At 37.9% G+C, this 22,960-nt stretch overlaps 1 protein-coding gene across 5 annotated transcripts in view; it reads right to left on the bottom strand.

The window, feature by feature from the left end:
• Gpcpd1 (glycerophosphocholine phosphodiesterase 1) overlaps window positions 1–22,960 on the bottom strand; it is a 66,705-nt gene that overhangs the window by 5,708 nt on the left and 38,037 nt on the right. For 4 of the 5 annotated variants that reach the window (XM_026788466.1, XM_013353190.2, XM_026788467.1 and 1 more), the window contains 13 exons: window positions 20,768–20,999; window positions 17,539–17,701; window positions 17,115–17,247; window positions 15,508–15,562; window positions 12,966–13,058; window positions 11,458–11,478; window positions 10,638–10,715; window positions 9,801–9,840; window positions 8,373–8,434; window positions 5,871–5,936; window positions 3,148–3,284; window positions 2,396–2,531; window positions 1,599–1,759 (listed from right to left, as the gene is read on the bottom strand). In XM_026788466.1, coding sequence (XP_026644267.1) covers window positions 1,599–1,759; window positions 2,396–2,531; window positions 3,148–3,284; window positions 5,871–5,936; window positions 8,373–8,434; window positions 9,801–9,840; window positions 10,638–10,715; window positions 11,458–11,478; window positions 12,966–13,058; window positions 15,508–15,562; window positions 17,115–17,247; window positions 17,539–17,701; window positions 20,768–20,999 — 1,377 coding nt within the window. The remainder of the gene's footprint in view (window positions 1–1,598; window positions 1,760–2,395; window positions 2,532–3,147; window positions 3,285–5,870; window positions 5,937–8,372; window positions 8,435–9,800; window positions 9,841–10,637; window positions 10,716–11,457; window positions 11,479–12,965; window positions 13,059–15,507; window positions 15,563–17,114; window positions 17,248–17,538; window positions 17,702–20,767; window positions 21,000–22,960) is intronic. The other variant, XM_005365559.3, reaches the window with a different exon arrangement.

The raw sequence follows: 22,960 nt of genomic DNA, 5'->3' as shown, positions 1-22,960 counted from the left end.
CTTTCAACTGTAGGACTAGGCTTTGGGGAGTCTAGATAGGAGGGCTGCAAGACTAAGCCAGCCTGAGCTGCACAGTGAAACCTCTCCCTGTCTCCAAAAAATCAAAATAAATTAAGTTAAACAAGTAAGTGAATAAACTAGACCAGCTTAGACAAAACAGTGGGAGTAAAATCTTTATTAAAAAATAATATAACTTATTAGGACAAAGCATAGTATGTATTAAATCCAAGGAAAGTATATTTTTGGTTTTCAAGCTGGTCTGGTTCTTTAGAACCCAAAGCCTCAAAATGAAAAAGAAAAAAAAAAAGAAAGAAAGAATAAGAAAGAAAAACAACCTTGAGTATCAGCAACTATTAGACTATTAAACTTGCATCTTAAAATACTAATTCCTAGAAAACTGTTTTCCCATCTAGTCAGTAACATTTGCTCCCACAGTCTTTATTTTATTGCCCTAGCCTCTGAAGACAGTACACAAAACAAGCAAAAATGCCTTGCTCTTGTGTGTCCCACACTCTCTCTGTATGTGCAATATGGAACAGGGAGGCACTAATTCAAAGAGGCCAGGAAGGAAAGTAGACACACGGTGTAATACATTGCATGTTGTGTGTTAGTCACTGATAAATGATGTTGAGCAAAGTAAAAGCAGTGCCCTGTGAACAGAAGCTACTGGCAAGTATAGGTGAAACTATACAGCCTTCTTTCAAGTGACATTTCAGCATACAGGAATGTCTCTCGGAAGCAAAAAGAAGCAGCACACAGAGGGAAGTCATGAGAGGAAAGACCCAGAGGAAAACAGGACTGAGAGGTGACGGAACTCTGTCAGGAAGACTTCAAGGACTTCCCTGAGAAAATACAGTAAGCAGAGTGGCTATTTATGTTGAAACCAAGGTGATAAGAAGGGACAAAAGTTTAAAAAGGTCAAGGAAATGTCCTGAGTTGGATACATATATCACTGGGAATGTATAAAGATATACAACCCCACAGAATTCAAATGAGATCAGTGTAGTGGTTTGAATGAGAGTTCAGTTCCTGGCAGACAGACTATTTGGGAAGGACCAGGAGGCTTGAAGGAGGTATGTCACAGGGGTGGACTTTGAGCTTACAAAAGCCAACAGGCCCAGTCTGTTTCTGTCTCTCTCTGCCTCCTGCTTGTAAATCAGAGATGTAAGCTCTCAGCTACTGCTTCAGCACCATGCTTACCTGCCTGCTGCCATATTCCCTACCATGATAGCCATGTGCTCAACCTCTGCAACTGCAAACAAGACCCCTACTAAATGCTTTCTTTTGTAAGACGCCTTTGTCATGGTGCCTTTTCACAGCACAGAAAGTAACTAAGACAATCACTGAGAAAGTTCTGACTGACAGGAAACACGTGTGGGACAGGCAGCTGTCTCCAACCCAAGGTAACTTATACATTTGGGTTAAGCCTTCTCAAGTGGCTTTGACATAGTTCAACATCTGGAAAAAGCTCACAAGCTATCAAGATAAACTTTAGGCTAAACTACATCATTTTAACCTAACTAAATTTAACAGTTTAGAAGATAAAAAGCTACACCATTTATAACATTTCATGTAGATTTTTTACAAGAAACAAATACCTATCATATATTAGACCATTTACTCCAAATTCCTTCAGTTTCCTTCTGTTTTCAGGATCATTGGTATCATCACCCCAGCAGAAAATGACCAATCCCTTAGCTTTTGCCTCTTGGACATAAGATGGGTTTCTAAGCAGATCTTCAGTATGGGCATTAATCCCCTGAAGGAAAAAAAAATTCATTGTTTACAAAAAAAGAAATGTCATTACAAATACTAAACTATCAGACTCTAGGTTGTTAGTGCTCTTTAGAGGAGATGAAACAGGGAAAAATGGGCAGATATTTTTCTTATAATTTCCCCTATTTAATGGATTATATACATGTGTACATATAAACCCAACATATTATTAACACCTATATGTAATTTATAAGCACACTGAATGTGTAGTCATTGTCATTTCTGTACTTCACATTAGTGAAACCAATAATCAGCTGTTAGAATAGGAAACATTATATAAGCCAGGCATTGGTGGTGCAGGCCTTTAAGCCCAGAACTTGGGAGGCAGACGCAGGTGGATCTCTGTGAGTTCGGGGCCAGCCTGGTCTATAAGAGCTAGTTCCAGGACAGGCTCCAAAGTCACAGAAAAACCATCTAAAAAAACAAAACAAAACAAAACAAAAAACCACCATTATTTAATACTGTATAAAAAAAAGAGAGAAAACGTTTGTACAAGCAACATTTAATGTACTTAGCAGGCTGGGTTTATATATTTATTGTATATGTGTGTGCATGTGCATAACAGTAACAATTAAGTTAATTATTTTTAAAGAAGAAAACTGGAACATACATAACTCACCAAAATATTTTCAAACTGTGCAAAGCTCATAGCAATGGGTGTTGTCCTAGATCTGAGGTCCATGAGTTCAGGGTAAATATCAGATTTTCCTTGGGTCAGAAATAATATGGGATATTTATTTTGCTTTTGCCGAACCCTAAATAGACAGGATAAAGAAAAAAATGGTAGAAAGATAATAATATTACTTTGAAACTTTAGAAACTACTAAAAAGAAAGAAAACAAAACAGAAAGAAACAAAAGATATGCATATGGCTCTTGCCCACAATCCCAGCTCCAGGAGGTTGAGGCTGGAGGATCACTGTAAACTCAAGGCTAGCTTGGGCTACACAGTGAATTCTAGTCTACAGATTGAAAACTCTCAAAAGCAGAACAAACAAGAAAGACCAATTCCAGGACCAAACACGGGACCAGCCCAAACTCAGACACAATCATGTCAAACAAAGATTTAAAGCCTTTATACACAAGAGTACAATAATCTTAGAAATGGAAAATGGGAAACCGCAGGAGGGTTTACAGCTTGTATGGAGGACAAAATCCCAGACATAGCGATACAAGACCCAGTACAGTATAGACAAAGGGTGTCATGGTGAAGGGCACTTGGGAAAAAAGTGCTTTTTAGGAAGGAAAGAAATGGACAATTGGCTGAGGACAAACCAGGGTGCCATCTGGACAACCTCCCAATACTGCCTCCCCAAACCTAGCTATAATCAAAGGGTGCAGAAACAAACAAAAAGACCTGAATATTACTCACATTGTACAAATATCTGCATCAAACGAGGAAAATACTATTCTCCTCTTCCCGGAATTTTCTAAAACAGTTTTTAAAATTATATCCAAAAACTGATTCATGTCAAAATATGTTGATAAGTTGCCATCCCATACTCCATCCTATATAGAAAGAAGGAAACAAGAGGCCGTGAGACATGCTGGAGCTGCAGTGTTAGACAAATGCCAAGAACAATCAGCCCAATATTTATAAATGTAGTTATGTGTTTTCCAAGGGTATATAGGATATTACAGGATACAGAGAGTAAACAGATTATTAAATTAAAGCAAATAATCATATCCATCTTTACAGTTGCCCCCCCCCCCCCCGTTTGGGAAGCAAGAGATCAACTTATTTTAACACGCATCTCATGTATAGCATGACACACATCCTTCAGCTGTATATGAATCTCTATCATTAGCACATCTGGTATTTTGTATTCTTTGACCTCTGATTTGTTTATTCCCTCAATGCAATTAGTAACTAGTTCTGGTCTCTATATTTAAAATAAAATCAGATTATCTATCTAAGTAAAACCATGCAATATTTTCCTGTGGCTACCTTACTTCTATTTAGTAAATAAATTTCTCCAAGGCCTATTTAATGTGGCAAATAGCGAGATCTCATTTTTTTTCCCTACAGACTAAATGTATGGCTATTTCTCTGCCTGTTTGCCCAGTAATGGACACATAGGCTGTCGCCCCGCCCCCACCCATTTTTACCTATTGTGAAGACGTAGGCAATAATTACCTTTACAGGGTCGTGGTCCTTCTTGGTAGATACCCAGTGTAGAGATTTTAAAGAAAATGGCCCCCTTAGGGAGAGGCACTATTATAAGGTGTGGCTTTGCTGGAGTGGGTATGGCCATGCTAGAGGAAATGTGTTCCTGTGGGGCTGAGCTCTGAGGTCTCCTATGCTCAAGCTACACTACCTGCAGATCAAGACATACCAACTCTATGCTCCTCCTCCAGCACCATGCCATCTGCATGATGATAATGAACTAAACTGTAAACCAGCACCAATGAAATGCTTTTCCTTTGTAAGAGTTGCTGTGGTCACGTCTTTTCACAGCAATAGAACCCTAAGACAACCAGGAAGAGGGATAGGAGATAGCTAGGTTATATGGCAGATTTCTCTTTCTAATTTCTTTAGAAACCTGCTCTCCATAATAGCTTTTATATTCCTGTCCAACCATGCTCAGGAGGTCCATTTTAACCACATGGTGGCCAGTATTTGGTTTCTTTTAACTTTTTTGGCAACCATGTTAAAGACATATAGTGTGATAACTGCTCGTGGAACTAACATTTATTTCACAGATAAGGAAAGCGAAGGCCAGGAAGGACTGACTGTCAAAGAAGACATGGTTATCTAGTGATAGCACAGCAAATAATTCAGGTGCTGAGACAACAAGGATCAATTAAACAACCAAAGGCTTTGTTTGTAAATGTAACAAATAAAAGATACATTTCAGGAAACCTCCAATTTACTATGACTTACCTATTTTGACGTAATCTTCATAAACCATAAGATGTATCAGTCATTATTAATTATTACAAAATATTAAAATTCTTAAATAATAGTCAAAATAATTCTCAAAGCCTCAACAAACAAACAAAAAAAACTACATGTTAAGAAAATCTTGGTCACAAATTTGCCGTCTGAACCAGGACTGCCTTAGCCTGATATAAAGGCAGTTATAAAATTTTCTAAATGAAACAAATCTAGGCTGTTGGTCCAGATGTCCAATACATCAGGGCTCCACATTCCAGGCAACCTTTTACCATACATACCTTCCTCTAGTCCAAAACGCATTCAATAATTAGTTCTTTCTTTCAAAGCTTTATTTTTTTAAGTTATGGGTTTACGTGTGGGTATATGCACATCATAGCAAGTGCCTGGGGCCAGTAACATTGGTTCCTCGTAGACTTGGGGTTAAGGACAGTTTAAGGACCTGATGCTTAACTGAACTTGTATCCTCTGCAAGAGCAGTAAATGCCTTCTACTCTCAATAGTTAATTAATCCTTGTTTTCCTCAAATAAGAAAAAAACTCCAGGGAAAAAGGACTTTATTTTGTCCTTATTCTGCTTATGTTCTCAGTACTCAGAAAATGCCTGACCTTTACTGACTTCTCAGTAAATATTTGTGAATAATGAATAATTAAACCTGGGAATGATTTAAAAACATATTTACAAAAATTTCTTCTCCTATGGTAATATTTAACTAAAAAATGCTCTTAAAAATTATTACAATATTTTTAGATGTAGACTATAAAGAAATAATTAGCGAGAGCTTGACTGTTTATTTTTTAATGTACCAAAAGCTGTTTATATTAATGTCCACACAAGCCACATGTATACCAAAACTTTTACAATATACACTAAGCAATTAAAAAGCATTCAAATACTAGTATAAGTGTAAAGTATGCTTTATTAAAAGTCTTGGTTCAGCAGGTAAAGGTGCTTGCTACATAAGCCTGACAACCTGAGTTTGATCCCAAGTCTGTGGTGGAAGGAGAGAACAGAGTCCTAAAAGTTGTCCTCTGACCTTCATGGTATCATGGCACATATTCACAAAAATACACACAAATTACTTTGTCTTAAATTCTAAAAGGTTCAGCAAATAACGTGCTTCAAAGAAAGAAACACAAGACTTCAGTTTTATTCAGTGTCATTAAAAACAAAAAAGAGTAACAAAAAAAATTACTTACCCTGTGTTGGCAAATCCATTTTATTTCTATATTAAATCCTACATCTTCTGGCAATGATTCTAAAACCTACAGTGTTGTTTTGATGATGAATTGTGTTGGTTTTGGCAAGATGGATGGCAAAATAAGGGGGGAGGGAGGAAAATAGAATTATTACAAAAATCAGTAAGAATATATTACCAATATGATTTTTGTCATTATAATTCATTCTCTATTCTATTACTCAACTGAAAACACGGATTTTTATGTTAAATAAGAAGAAAGAATTTTAAAAAGCAGTAGGCTTAAGTAATATCTTTGATAACTCAATTTTCATCATAAAAATAGACCCTTAAGGCAGGTAGTGGTGGTGCACACCTTTAATCCTAGCACCTGGGAGGCAGAGGCAGGCAGATCTCTGTGAGTTTGAGGCCAGCCTGGCCTACAAGAGCTAGTTCCAGGATAGACTTCAAAGCTACAGTGAAACCCTATCTTGAGAAGAAAAAAAAAGTAGACCCTTAACTGTTGGGGAATATTATTTTCAAGTGTGTGAGTTTTGTTTACGTTGCATTTGTTTTACTTTGTGAAGCTGTGTTACTGCGCCTGTCTAAAACACCCAATGGACCTAATGATGAATGGCCAATAGCAAGGCAGGAGCAAGGACAGATGGGGCTAGCAGGCAGAGAGTATAAATAGAAGGAGAAATCTAGAAGAGAGAAAGAGGAACAACAAGAGAACAAGGAAAAGGGGAAACAGGGGCTAGCCACCCAGCAACTCATGGAGTATGAAGGAAAATAAGACATACAGAAGTGAAAAAGATAAAAGCCCAGAGTCAAAAGGTAGATGGGATAATTTAAGAAAAGCTGGCTAGAAACAAGCCACACTAAGGCCAAGCCTTCATAACTAAGAATAAGACTCTGTGTGTGATTTATTTGGGAGCTGGATGGTGGGCCCCTCAAAAAGTCAAAAGAGTAAAATATCCCACAACACTAAACCTAAAATCTTTTTCATCATTCCTTTAAAAAATATCTAAAGTGAGCTACTGGAAGCAAGAATTGAATTGAGGAAGACTTTATCCCTAACTCTAAGCCTAACCCTAACTCAAGTCATGCTTTCTGAATTACATTCAGATATGGGGAATATACTAAAATAAGATTAAATAAAAGCCTTTAATTCCAGCACTTGGGAGGCAGAGGCAGGTGGATCTCTGTGAGTTCAAGACCAGCCTGGTCTACAAGAGCTAGGTCCTAGTTCCAGGACAGGCTCCAAAACCACAGAGAAACCCTGTCTCGAAAAACAAACAAAAAAAACAAAAAACAAAAATGAGATTAAATAAAAATCATCATTTTTAACTTTTTAAAAGGTGTCATTGTTCAACAAATACCATGTTAACTGATAACCCCCAGAAAATACTATGCTATTGAGGTCCATAAATCAGAAAGGCGCACACGCGCACGCAAGAACGCACGCAAGAACGCGCGCACGCACACGCACACACACACACACACACACACACACACACACACACACACACACACACAAAATAATCATAATCGAATTGCTCATTCTTTCTAAAGAAAATGATCTGGACACATGGCAAGCTGATCATTTAGGGAGCTGTAATTGGAAAATCAAATTTAAAAAATGATAAGGAGTGCTTGCTTGAAAGAGGTCCTAAGTAAATTCCTACCAATACCACCAAAGCAAAAACAAAAATTCAAGCAATTACCAGCATGAACAGAAGCATAGTTACTACACCAAACAACTGACTTGAAAGAGGGGTTCATTATGAAAGTACATGAGCATCTCTCTAGCATCTATACGGACTTTCCTGAGGCTGTAAATTGTCCCCAGTTTCTAAAATATTATTATTACTATTATTTTAAAGACAGGGTCTCAGCATGTAGCACCTATCCTGGAACTGACTGTATATCAGGCTGGCCTCACAGAGAGCTGCCTGTCTTTGCCTCCCAGAGTACAAGATGAAAGGTGTGTACCACCATGCCTGGCCAATTTTTAAAATCTTAATACTAGCTTTTGCATTCATAGTGTATTTCTGAAATCCTTTTTTAAACAATGAAGCCTCTTATGTTCTCTCCAGACTGTAAATCTTAAACACTACAAAAAGGCCTCTTCCACCATCACATCTTCCTTCCCCCTCTTGTCTTCCCCTTTGAGCCCTCTCCTTTCCTTCAGACAGAAACATGCGAACTTGTTATTGTCACCAAATTAGCCCAACGAGGGAGGTCTTACTCAACTAAAAGTTAAGCAGTTCTTTAAAACCAGCTGAGCCTCAGGGATGATAGTCAGCACCTGCAATCCCAGCACTTGGGGCAGGCAGAAAACCAGGAGTTCAAAAAGTCTAGGCCAGCATGAGCTATGTGATATCATGCCTCAAACCTCCCACAACACCCATGATAATAAACTGATACAGCCTTTTTAATGCCCATTTAAGAGAGTAAAACAAACCATTATGCAATCAGCTATCAATGAAATAGCCTTGTCCAGGTACCTCAAGGAACTTACCATCTTAAGAGAAGGAAATGGCTGGTTTTCAGAAAGGAAATTTTCTTCCTCAACCACACTTTCTGAAATTTCAGATTATAAAAGTTTGGTAAATAAAATGCTCTAGAGCAGATCTACTAAACCCTAACAGAACCCCTGCACTGAAGCAATTACCAGATCTTAGGCTTAGTATTTCTGAAGGCAGTTGCACTTATTACCTTTAGCCATTAAGAAGAACCCCATTTTCTAAATGAGCATCTAGCAACAAGACTAGTTCATAATACTTCATGTAAACATCATCCTTTGTGGCCCCAACAAGTGATTTTTTAAAATAAAAACTGTTAAGATGACTTTCTGAATAGTAGTGAAAAGCAGTAATTACTCTCAGTGAAATTCGTATTGTATCAAAACCAGTTCACTAATCAGATTTTAAAAATCTAAGGGTTGGAGCATAGCTAGGATGGTAAAAACCTTGCCACACATGGATGAAGCCCTGGGCTCCAGTCTCAAGACCAAATAAAAGAAAGTAAGCATGGCATATGCCTGTAATCCTAGCACTCGGAAAGTAGAAGCAGGAGGGTAAGCTTAAAGTTATCCTTGAGCATATAGTAAACTTAAGCCTAGGCTAATCTACATGAAACTGCCTTAAAAACAAACAGGAAAATCTATAGCTACTTTTGTTATCATAATCTTCTAATCCAAAATGGGTTACATTTTTAAGAATCATAGAATTTTCTCCTAAAAGGAAAAATAAAATATCAATCCATGTACATCATAAATTTATTTTAAAATTAAAATTAGGTAAAAGTTTGCAACTGAATAAAAGTAAAATTTTTGTGTACTGTCATAAAATATGTCTATGAAGTCATTATTTTGAGATTGTCTTGGGTCTACGTGAGCACTGGCCCTTTGCAGAAAGACTGTGAAAGTCAGTCTCTGGACTATGCAACCGCTGTCCTGCCTTTGAGAGACAGCATAGTCTAGCTAAAGAAAGGGAGCACAAAGCAATAGGTTTCAAGAGTCTCAATGAATTATTGAGCTCCGTTGAGAAAGGAATGTAAAGTGGACCTCCACAGCAACGCTGGAGGCCACACTGTGTGAGGACACTGGGGTACAAAGTAGTGAAGTAAAGTGACCTGTCCACAGTCACAACTAGAGGGGATAAGGCTGATCAAACTCCTGGCATTAGACTCTGACCTGAGAGGTACCCTTCTCTGTAATAGTTAAGAAGGTTTGGAAAGAACTGACATAAAACTAAGGGAAGCCTACTATGCACATAACACTCATCTGAAAAATCAATGTAAGAGCTACACATTTATGAAATTGTATTCAGACAGACCAATACTATAGTCATTAAGATGACCAAGGATACATTAAAATGAATGGGGAATATTCATCCTATCAATGCCAATCATAAAACAAAAGCAGTGATTCCAAACTGGCACATACGTTTCCGATCTTTGGTTTTTAGTGCAGTCACATGAGAAAGCTAGAAAACAAGCAAACAAAATACAATTAGAAAAAAATCCATAGTTTATGAAGGTAACTAGTAATTAAAGGTAATTAAAAGTAACTAGAAAAGCTAGCAAGCTAGAACAGACAAAATGTGGAATTACCAGTTTAATAATAAGCACTAAGCATTATGGTACTTTCTATATAAAATCATTACCAAATGCTTACGGGGTAAAAGAATTTTTAAAAAAAAAGAAAACCCTAAGTTACCAGGCAGAGGCAGGTGGATTTCTGTGAGTTTGAGGCCAGCATGGTCTCAGAGTGAGTTCCAGGACAGCCAGAGATACACATAGAGAAACACTGTCTTAAAAAAACCAAACCAAAACAAAAACTCTTAAGTTAGGAAACTATTTGTACTTAGTTATTAACTTAAGTATCTAACAGGGATGAGATACAGAATCATGCAAAGTAACACAGCAAAACAAAATATACTAAGATCTGAAATATGAATAAAACTATCACATAAAAGTCCTATTGCAAAACATGATGGTTCTATAAAGAGCTTCTGCAGACAGAAGCAACCTAAGACTGTGAACATATACTCCACAGCTGAGACTTACAGGCTAACTCCTCTAAGAATGGAACCCATGATACCAGCAAAGAATACTGGAGATGAGCATAAACCCATCCCTTAGTTAGACCAGAAACTAAAATATACTTCATGTATGTTGAATGCATAGTTATTCTTAAGTGCAGAGAGTATTACTAAATCAGACAAATGCAAATCATACTAAAGCTGAAGGAAAATCCATATTTTTGTGTTACTGTTAATACCTTCAATAACTGGAGCTGGTCAAATGTTAATTCTTTTACTGGAATTTCAAACAATTCAACTGGATCAGCTTCAAATTTCTATTAGAAAAGAGAGAGGGAGACATTAATCTGTTTTACTATTTCTGAATGTTTGTACTACATACACCCATAACCTCAATTTACTGAAGGTGAGATAGCTCTTAGGTAGCCATCATGAACCCATCGTGACCCCATGCTGTAGTATTACGTCAGAAGAACCTAATACTACAGGAGCTCTTGTCTGGCTCCCTGCCCTGTAGGCTTAGAAGAGCCAACAGCCTTGCACATGCTAGACAAAAGCTCTTCTCTCTGAGCTACACCCAAGTCCCTGGCTTTTGTTTTTAATGCAGGCATCCAGTATCTAGAAGAAAAAAGCATCTGGAAGGGATGGAAGCATTGGTGACAGAGCATGATGTCAGGCATCATTTTCACTGCCTCCTTCATGCAGTGTTCATTTGACATTTATCCATGCTACATGCCTAGGAAATCAACATGCAAGTATTATAAGCGAATTAATGCTGCAAGTAAGTTTCTATTTTTTCTAAGCTCTTCAAATACCTAACTTGACTAAAAGTAGCAGCCACACAAAGAAATTTCCATGAATCTGTGTCTGATTATCTATAAGCAATATTTAGGAACTACTATCGAGCATGTATTCTCCACAGGCAAATCTAAATTTTAAAGCCATATCAAATGTTATGCTGTAGGAAGTACCATTCTCTTAAGGAAATGAGTTAAGGTACCACCATTAAATTAACTCAATATTAAAAGCCACTGCACAAATATGAACATTGGTACAAACCTGTGTATGAACAAATTTTTTCTGGAAGGACACACAAGAAACTATTAAGAGTAAGGGAGTGAGATCAAGGGAGGGGGGAGCTTTATCATTCATTTCACTCTTTGAACTACTTGCATTTTTTAATGGACATGGAGAAACTGTTTTTACACAAAACTGCTAACATAAAAAATAAAACTCACTGGACAGTGGCGGTACACACCTTTAATCCCAACACTTGGAAGGCACAGGCAGGTGGATCTTTGTGAGTTTGAGGCCAGCCTGGTCTACAAGGCAAGTTCCAGAACAACGAGGGCTAAATACACAGAGAAACCCTGAATCAAAAAAACTAAAAAACAAACAAACAAAATCCTAAAAAATGAATAAAGAAATAAAACTCAAGGTAAAAATATACAATTCATTACTTTCATTCCCTCATTAACTCATTCAGATTCAACTTCATAGCAAGATAGTCTGTTGACAATAAGAGATCAGTAAGGCTCTTCAACAAGCTATTTTAGAAACAGTACTCTCTTGTAGCAAAAACCACGTTCACTATTGTTTCTTAGGTATTCTGCTCCCATCATCAATAGTGTGTAGATGAATCCTCTTTACCCTCCTGACGTATTTCACAAAGACAGAGGGTTCTTATCTAGGTCTGTGCTTAGAATGCATCTGCGGAGCGGGCAGAGCCAGCTATCCTATCAGATTCTGTCCAATACTTGGGTCAGCTACAGTGCTCTACATAGCAGCAAACTGGCCTCGACTTTAAACCAGCTCACATGAAAATGATACTCAACCATTATTTTAAAAGTGCAGGAAGTTCATCTGCATGCTCCAGGCCAGAATACAGACAATTATGTTCTTACACTAATAATGATAAATCTTAGGATTCTACATGTATTTTTACGGCTCCCTATAGACTCTTCCCTGTATCACGCCTTCCTCTCTATTCTTTCTGCTTCTGCTGCACCTGTCTCATTGCTCAGTAGCCATCAAATTCCTCTATCAGTCACCAAGACATGGATTGGTGTTGAAGTTTAGCTCTGAACATTTCTCTTTTCAGCCACAGGCTTTCCTTTCTTCCTAACTCTCCCATCCAGCCTGCCTTGACTGAGGCCTTCTACATACTAACTCCACACCACTCCACTGTGGTACCTTGTAGCTTTGGCTAAACTGTGCCAGGTGACTGATTTAAGATATGAAGCAAAAACACATGGGGTCTTGGGAAAAAATTTCTTCTCCCTGTTTGATCCAGGCCAGAATACATAATACTGACAAAATGAAGAAAATACCTGGCATGTCCCTTCATCATCAATATCAAAAGGCAAATTTACCAACACTGATGCCTGACTTATGGAAATCATTATTCCCATCAAACCTATGTCTTAATATTATAAGGGCTTAAGAATTGGTAGTATTTCACTAAAAAATGAATTTACTAACTCTAACAAAAAACTAAACATGTAACAAAATTTCTTTTTTTAAACATTTTATGACATTAAGTAGGAAATACAGAAATTTCAACATACCCTTTTCATAGTCAAACAGCAGGTGAGATCATGATATACCACAGGCACAAAGTCCTTTGAAAGGTGGACATCAAATTCTACAAATGCTGCACCCTGACAAAAGAAAAGGAAGCAAGTGTTTGAAACAAAATACTGGTAGACAACACATTTCTCAACACAGATCAAAATTTTTTTGTTTAGAGTAAAATTATAATTTTGCACATAAAACCATAAAATCTCTTCAATAATATCTCACTTCAAACTTCTCCAAAATAATTAATTAGTCTCCTACAATTGTTTCTTTTGCAAAGGCACAACTTTTTTTCTGATGAAAAAAAAAAGTGTGTGCTGGGGTGTCCTGATCCATTTGCAAACACACACAGCACTTCAGAAGCAGCGAGACAGCCTTCAGAATATTGCCTATGTCATTGCTATGAGCAGAAATGGAATTGAACAGGAGTACTCTGTAAACTAAACGGTTGAACCTCAGGGAGAAGTGAGGAAGAGAACACTGCAGAACCTCTTCACTCTGCTCTGGGATTCGCGTGAGCAGTACAGTTAGCTCACAAGGTTTTCCTAGAAAATGGACATTGGCTGGAGAGGTGGAGCAGCAGTTAAGCAGAAGATCCAGGTTCAGCACTTACAACTACTGTAACTACAGTTCCAGGAGAGCTGATGCTCTTTTCTGGCCTTTGCAGGCACTGGTATGCATATGGTGCACATACACACACTCAGACCCACAAATATGCATGCAAACTAAAATTCTTTTAAAAAGAAAAATGTGACAATTGGATCAAAGAAGAAACTACAACTGTTGTTCAATATTCAGAGAAGGAATGACAAGAATAATATACATATAAAGTTTGAGACAGAAACCTAAATTGATGAAAAAAAGGACAGGAATTGTAGGTAAGAAAATTAATTTTAGCTATGCATAATGACATATCTTTAATCTATGAACTCAGGAAGCAGAGGTAGGCAGGGGTCTTAGATTCAATCTGTTGTACGGGAAAAAAATATAATTCAACTTTTTTTTTCTTTTTGTTTTTTGAGACAGGTTCATCTAGCCTAGGCTAGCCTCAAATACATGGTAATCTTCCTGTCTCCATCATGCAATTCTTTTTTGGGGGGGAAGGGGAGAGGAAACTATCTATTTAGCTCTGGCTGTCCTGGAACTCTCCAATTCAAAGAGATCTCCTATTTTGCCTCCCAAGTGCTGGATTAAAGACAAGCACCACTATGCCCAGCTTAAACTACTTTATAAGGAACATGAAGCCACTGTGAAAAAATATGGAAAGGAAAAGGATGAGATGCCCTCTCGTCCCACACACCAGTTAAGTCTAGAGTCTGAGTCTCTTGGTCAGGTGAAGTAAGCAAAATAAACTGATACTTTGTGACTGGATAAAAGAAGAAATTTAACATAATCAAGATTATTTTTCCTTTTAAGAGTATAGAATAATGTATTTCATTCGATATGGTATTTTATACATGTATTGATACATTTTTTAAAAAGTGTTATATAAAGACAGCCAGAAGATAGTTCAATGAGTAGGACTTGGAACAAGCCTGATGACCTAAATCTAATCTTTGGGACTCACATGGTAGGAGGAGGTTGCTGAGACAAAATTCCTACAAGCTGTCCTCTGATTTCCCCATGTATACCATGGCATGTAGACATGTACTAGCGTCCTACCCCCAATAAGTAATAAAATGCAATGAAGTGTTATATAAAATCATTACCTTCTGTAAGCATTATTTCTAAACTAAAACCAGCCATTAGGAACTTTTTATCTCAAAAACAGGTGGGAAGGGTGCATGGTGGCTCAAACGCATAATGGCAATACTTGAAAACCAAAAGCAGGGACCCACCAAAGTTCAAGGCCAGCTTGGCTGGGTTAAATCAGACAATTTAGGCCAGTTTCTCTATTTTTGAGGCAGAAAGAGCCTCCCCCCCTCAAAAAAAAAGTATGTGTGGAGGGTTTGGAGAAAGCAGTTAAAAGTTCTTATTCACTTGTTGCTATTTCAAAAGACGTGGGTTCAGTTCCAGCAGCCACAGGACAGCTCCCAAAGGTTTGTAACGCCATCTATAGGGGATCTGACACCTCCTTCTGGCCTCCAAGTAAACAAGGAACACATGCAGTACACTTACACACATTCAGGCAAAACACTCATACACACAAAATGTCTTTTAAAAGGTTGGTTATTATTCTGTTGTTTACATGTGAATCCTCACCACAAATCTAAACATACACACCAAAAGGTATTTTATCTTTTTATCTTCAATCAGAAACATTTTCAGAACAAGGAATAGTTTTCTTTCTATCAGTTAGTACAATCTGGAAGAGTTCTCTGTCTCTATTTCAACAATCTAAAGTTACTTAAAGAAATGGTAAATGGTGGAGGACACACCTTTAATCCCAGCACTGGGGAAGCAGAGGCAGGGATCTCTGTGAGTTCAAGGGCAGCCTGGTCTACTGCCCCAAAGCTACAGAGAGAGAGAGAGAGAGAGAGAGAGAGAGAGAGAGAGAGAAAAGAAAGAAAGAAAGAAAGAAATGGTGCTTACATGACTAGCAGCATTTCTTAAAGAAGCGATCGTATTTTCCTGTACTTTAGCCAGCCTGAAATAGAGAAGAAAAAGTAGTCATAAGTACTAAAGAAAAGAAACACTGCAGGAAGCATCTTCAACAGTAAATACAGGACTTACCTTTTACACAGAGGCTAATTTTGTTATGCTCAAAATATGATAGGGAACAAACTTAAATGATTTGTGCACTTACTTCATAAATATAAGTTATAACTATTACTTATAATGACAGATGTATTCCACATCACAACACATACCTTCCCTGTACTTGGACTTTTTTTCTTGGAGACAAATGAGGTGCCTGATTAAGAAAAGCAATCCTTTTCAAGGGTATGAAGAAACTAAGACAGAAGAAATTGACTACTTGCAATAAAGCCTCGAAATGTCTTCATACTGGAAAAACATGGGGAACTGGGAATGACTGACACACCAAGGGTAGATTTCATTAAGAAAAGAAAAGATGCTACAGGGATAGCTCAATGGGAAAGAGTGATTGCTACTCAAGCATAAGGACTTGGGTTCAGATAGCAGCACCCATGATGTCCATCCACATCCATGTTTAAAAAAAAAAAACACCAGCAGCCAGAGATGGCTGTATATGCCTAAAACCCCAGTGTTGTAGTAGGCAGGCAGAAGAGGTTTGCTGGGGCTTGCTGGCTGCCAGACCAGCTCCACATTCAGTAACCTGGTGTCAAAGGTAGAGAGTGACACCCACAGAGCTTATTAACATGAAACTTGAAAATATTTCTTCCTTAAATGTAAACGGACTTGGTTTGAAGACCTATTGTAATATCATAATGACAACCACAACACCCAAAGCAAACTAAAAATCACTCTTTTAAAAACAATGTGGGGATTGGAGAGGTGGTTCAGTGGTTAACAGCATGTGCTATTCTAGAGGATCTAAGTTTGGCTCCTACTACACACACAACAAGCTGTAACTCCAGCTCTAGATGATCTGATGCCCTCTAAATTCCATGAGTATTGTACACATGAACATACACACACACACAAACAAAACACCAAAATAACCCTATGTTTTTAAAGATGGGATTACATTTTATAGAAGAAAGCCTCTGACAATGAAGTACGCCACTGAAAGATTTGTAAAACTGGAAGGGAAACAACTTTATTAGGCTGGCATTTGTATCTGATAAAGTCTAGACTGAACTTACTTATATACTTCCTTAGAGCTATGGCTATGTAGGTAAGAAAGAAACACTCACTACAGGTAACTTTAACCAAACCCTTCTACAGGTGAGGAAAGTAAGACCCACAGAGAGCAGCTTGCAAGAACAACAATCAAAAGATAAAAGGGAGACCAAAAAAGCTTTCTGCATAAAAATCTCCCTCCTGGTTTTCCATTTTTAATGTTTTTTTATTATGCATCCAGTATATAAAAAAGATTGAACATTATCTCAGGAGAGACTTGGTTTCTATTAAAATAGTAATCCTTTTCTCTTACCATCACTTTCATTTCATTCTGAGGGTAATGAAAAGGATTTTCAGATACTTAGCAGACAAATCCATTAATCTCACCAAGCACAGGCTACTGAATGGTAATCCCATCCAAATATAAAACTTACTGGGCAGTTGTTGTTGAGTTCCCTGCACCACGATGTCCAACATCCAGTGGTATTCTTGGCTTCCAATATTTGGAAAACGAAGACTGCATTGAACAACTGTATCCTGGTAATGGCTTGATGATGATAAAATCAACTTCCATAGGGGAAAAAGGGAAAGAGGGTATGATTAAAAAGACCACTAAGAGCTAAGCGACATTTGAATAGAACCAGCTTTGTTAATCTCTATCAAACAAGAAAAGATCAAGGGAAAACTAATACAGAAAATTCAGTAAGTATGCTTCTTAAAGTGTTATTATCCTATTAATAATGAAAGCAAATTGTTTATTTTGTCTTCATCATTTGCAAATACTCAATTTAAACTAGTATAAATTCTAGCACAAGCTTAGGTTAGTTTTAAGGGCTTATCTGCTTCTCCCCAACTTACCTCTGACTTTGCCTATAGTTTTTCTGGAAATTCTGCTCATGATGGGAAGAGTAAGGACTCCAGCACTCTTCTCACTCTCAGCAATCGTAGATGACAGCAGGCATGCTGTGCCCACATGACCAGGAAGGGCATCACCCTGCACTACATGCTCACTGAGATCTTCCTAAAAATAAATAAAAAAAATAGCAGTTCAGAATGTCCTAATTCTTACTTATATTTAAAAAAAATTGTGTGCAGGGAGAGAATGAGATTTGACTTGCAAATGTCACTGCGTACAGGTAGAGGTCAGAGGACAACTTACCACAAGCTGGGGCCTCTTCCATCATGTGAGACCAGGAATTCTGAACTCAGATCATCAGGCTTATAAGCAAGCACCACCCTTATCCACTGAGCCATGTTTTCACCCAGTAAAAAAACTTTTAAAAAATGTGCTTTTTTAAAAAGAGGTCAGAAGAGGAGGTCAGAACCCCTGGAGCTAGAGTTACAGGAGGAAAAGAGCTGTCCACCTAGATACAGAACTCAGGTCATCCACAAAAACAGACAGCGCTCTTAACCACTGAGCTGTTGCAGACTATTTGTGTACACTGTAAAGATGTGTCTCTGCCTAAGGCACTTATAGATTGGTTTAATAAAGAGCCGAATGGCCAATAGATAGCCAGGAGAGACTAGGTGGGAATTCCAGGAAGACAGAGAGCTCTGGGAAGACGAGAGATAGGGATTTCACCAGCAAGTCACATGTGCCATACTAAAAAGTAACCAAGCCACATAGCATAACATAGATTTATTTTTTATTTTTTTAAAATATTTATTTATTATGTATACAATATTCAATCTGTGTGTGTTTGCAGACCAGAAGAGGACAGCAGACCTCGTTACAGATGGTTGTGAGCCACCATGTGGTTGCCGGGAATTGAACTCATGACCTTTGGAAGAGCAGGCAATGCTCTTAACCACTGAGCCATCTCTCCAGCCCCAGAATGTAAGATTTAAAAAAAATATGGGTTAATTAGGTTGTAAAAGCTCACTGGAAAAAAGTCTAAGCTAAGGTCAAGCTTTCATAATTAATAAGTCTCCAGGTCATTATTTGTGGGCTTGCAGTCCAAAAAGAAAGATTCCAACACTGAGCCACCTTTCTGGACTGCCCTAAATTTTTAAACATAGTTAGTTTAAACATCCCCCAAAAAGCTTTCATGTGAACTTGGACTCTATGAAGACAACTAATGAGAAAGAAATCTAGAACTAGACGCTCAATTGGTATGGTACTTGCCTAAGTATTATGAAGCCTTCGGTTTGATCCCCAGCACTGGACAAAAGCAGACATGGTGGTTCATGTCAATAATCCTAGCACTTGGGAAGACAAAGTAGGAGGACTAGGATCGGCTTCTAGGTCATTTCCAATTACACAGCAATTCAAGCTAGTCTGAGCTGCATGAAACCCTACCTCAAAGATAAATGTACACATGATAGAGTCAAGCATCATGACACTTATCTGTAACCAGCACTTAGAAGGCCAAGGCGGGGAGTATATTTGCAGTAAAATCTTAAGGTAGGCACTTGAGTAATAAAAAAAAATGCTCTACCAAAACTTCATACTATATTTTTAACAATTCCCATCATGTTAAGTTTAGATCTATAATTTTCACATTAGGTCTTATATATTAAGAGACAGTAAAAAAGACACTCACAAAAGTATCTAAAAATATCACCAAATTGAATAATTCAAAATTTACAAAACTTTTAATTATATGTAGCAAGTTTCACTCAGTATGTTTAAGTCTATCTTGAATTCTGTTGCCATCAATAAAATGTAGCTAGGTATTACCAAAAAACAGAAATCAGCAGGGGCAGCAAAGGAGCTAGCGGCTAAGAACCAGTATGTATAATTTACAGACACTATATAAGGACTTTAAGGAAGGTATCAAGCAAGTATTACTTGTAGAAAGCAAACAAGCTAACAGTCCTATGTGTTATTAAATTGGGGCCTCAGCATAGCTTTTTCAAAACCTGACATAGATGACTGAGAAGGTAAAAAGCCTGCTTACCTTGTCTTAGTTACTTTTCTACTGTTATGATAATACACCATGACCTAAATAAAGCAACTTGAGGGGCGGGGGGTGGGGTGGGAGGACGGTTTATTTTGTCTTACAACCTGTCGTTCACCAACCAGGGAAGTCAAGGCAGGAAACAAGGCAAGAATTTGGAGGCCAAAACTGAAGCAGAGGTCATACAGAAGTATTGCTTAAAAGCTTGCTCCTTACGCCTTTCTCGGTTTGATTTCTTATACCATCCAAGACCACCTGCCCAGGGGTGGCACATCTATTGTCAATCAAGAAAATACCCACAGATATGCCTACAGACCAATCTTATGGAGGCATTTTCTCTAATAGGATAGATACCCTCTTCCCAAACATGCCTAGGTTTGTGTCAAGTTAAAAAACCAACCAGTACATCTGGAAACCTGGGTTCAGAATCCAGACCTACAAACAGAAGGGACCAAATCTTGCTGGGTGGGGATAGTACACACCTTGAATCGCAGAACTTGGGAAGCTGAAGCAGGAGGATCTCTGTGAGTTCAAGGTCAGCCTGGAATACTGAGCTAGTTCCAGGACAGGCTCCATAGCTACTAAGAAACTGTCTCAATAAACCAAAATGGGGGGAGGGGACCAAATCTCTAAGTGTCCTCTGACCTTAACATGAGCACATGGCATCATGTACATACATACATACAATAAAATTTTTATTAACTTGTTGCTAAACATATTAAATTATAAAATAAATCTACCATCATAGTGACTTGTTACAATAAAAAATATATTTGAAGCTGAGGATGTAGCTCAGTTGAGAATGTCTAGCATGCATGAAGACCTGATCCCATTTGCAGCCCCACAGAAACTGGGCATAGATGCCCATGTCTATAATCAAGATCCTTCCTGACAACATACTGAGTTAGAGGTCAACATAAAAGGGCTACAAAAGGCCTTGTTAGGGAAAAAAATAAAATAAAATAATCTGACTTCAACCCTCACTACTCAATCCATGGAAAGGTCTTTGGAAGTTTTATATTATATTACTTAATAGGCACATACATCTTGTCCCGATTAAAAATAATTCTACTGAAGTTGCTTATTCTACTCCACTAAGTTTTCCTAAAGAGCAAAATCTGACCATATACAAATGTAAGTTCATGCCTGAATTCTCTGCCTAGTCCCTCACTGAAACAACTACTCACCTCAAAAAAGTCAAAAATTAGTTCCAGGTTATCAGGCTCCATCGTCTGTATGCTGTACTCAGTCCAGCGATCAGGCTGTAAGCCATACCCACATTCTGGCTGTGAGTGCCTGCACTTGAACTCATTGTCACTTATTAAGGATATCTCCAGGCTGTTGGACATTTTGTGAAGAACAGTGGGAGACACCTTATCATCATCATCTTCCTCCAAACCCTCTAGTGTAAGCTTTACCCTGTATTGAGAAGAGTGAATAATAAAACCCAGTAAGAAAAAAAATAAAATCACAGAATATACATAAGTACAGTTATAGTGTTTTTAAAATAGCAAAAATAACATATTAGACAATCCACATTGTAGGTTTATAATATCAATTATAGCTAGCTCTCAGTTTCTTAGCCTTCAAAGAGCAAGAACCCCTTTTAGGAGATCTCATTTTAGGTAGATGGTATGATAGATGAATTGATTTCAAAAGCACAAACTAAACCAAAATCTACTAGGTAAGAAAGTCTTTTAGGGGGGAGTAAAGTAACAACAACAAAAAGACATGTAAAGATGGAAAATACACAGGGTGTCTGGATCCTATATGGTATCTTGTTAACTCTGAATTTTTTAAATGCTAATATATAAAAAAACAACAGCTGCTAAGAGACACTGAATTTTGGAAACTGCTAAATTAACTATATATTTTTAAAATGTCCTAATATCAAAATGAAAGACAAGTCATTGCCTTTTGTTTCCACAGAAAACAAAAGGCTGTGAATTCCCTCCAGAGATCAGATTTGACCGGGAGAAACCTCCTGAGTATCTTGGCTATAGATGTGGGACAGAAAGTCAAAAAGATTATAGGACAGGTGATGTGTAAATCCTTTACATGGGAACAACTGTGAGATGAGACATGATCTTACTGGCTACAGAATCCTCATGACTTATTATTACATGCCATCTTTTCATACGGCATGGATAGATTTATATTAGTTTGATTATACAGTCCAAATGGACTTACAAAGTTCACAGATGCCTTTTACCTGACCAAATGTAAAACAATAAATCACCTTTAATTGATTTGTATACATTGCACATTACATACTTGTGTATTTTCAGAGCAAGGGACCGGACACCAATGAAAACAGGTAGCCCAGGTGACCCAGCCTCTCAAAATGGCTCTGTTGCAGTATCGTTAGAGTTCTGTACCCAGAACAGCTTCAAGGCTGCTGGCTGAAACGGCCCAGCCTCAAAGACTACTTCAGTCAAGACTTGGACTTTCCCATTGCACAGAGACTGGACAACAAAAGTTACAGCTAGCTCTCTCAGCACTTGATTGTTACCCCAACTTTCCCAGAGTCTCTTAAAGATGCCATATCCCTCAGGCAACAGAAAGCAATCTAGAAAACATGACGCCCACATCCCAAGAAGTGGGATAGGTGGCTTTCGGTCAATGAGCTATAGATGCTTGTCATCATTTAGGGAGACTGGTTACAAGCTATCATTGGTCATGGTCAGGAAAAAAGCCAACCAAAGCGGGCAGACTCAGGGATCTCTTTCTGAAGGATAAAAAAGGGGATTAGAGTATAGAAATGAGAGATAAAAAGGTAGATTGTTGAGTCTACTTTTTATCATTGCATATTGAGACATTTTTATCAAAATAAAAAGTGATGATGCTGCTGGACAGTGGTGGTACATGCCTTTAATCCCAGCACTTGGGAGGCAGAGGCAGGTGATCTCTGTGAGTTCAAGACCAGCCTGGTCTACAGAGCAAGTTCTAGGCCTGGCTTCAAAACTACACACAAAGAAACCCAGTCTCAGGAAAAAAAAAAAGTGATGATGCCAACATTTCACTTGTCATTTCCCACTTGTCACTAATTTGAATCTATTTTTAAACCACTAGTGTTGTTGGGTTTTTTTTTTTTTTTTACTCCCTACTCTTTTAGGGGGCTGCCCACCCAGCTCCTAAATAAACTACACAGAGTCTTATTACTTATAAATGCCTGGCCTTAGCTTGGCTTGTTTGTAGGCATTTAAAAAACAAACAAACAAACAAACAAACAAACAAACTTATTCCATTTAGGGCTGGAGAGATGGCTCATTGGTTAAGAGCACTGGACTGACTATTCTTCCAAAAGACTGGGGTTCAATTCCCAATACCCACATAGCAGCTGACAAATGCCTATAACTCCAGTTCCAGGGGATCTGATA

This window comes from Microtus ochrogaster, unplaced genomic scaffold (genome assembly GCF_000317375.1).
Source record: "Microtus ochrogaster isolate Prairie Vole_2 unplaced genomic scaffold, MicOch1.0 UNK3, whole genome shotgun sequence".
NCBI lineage: Eukaryota > Metazoa > Chordata > Mammalia > Rodentia > Cricetidae > Microtus > Microtus ochrogaster.
The sequence above is the reverse complement of the archived record's forward strand: the minus strand, read 5'-3'. Positions and strand labels throughout refer to the sequence as shown.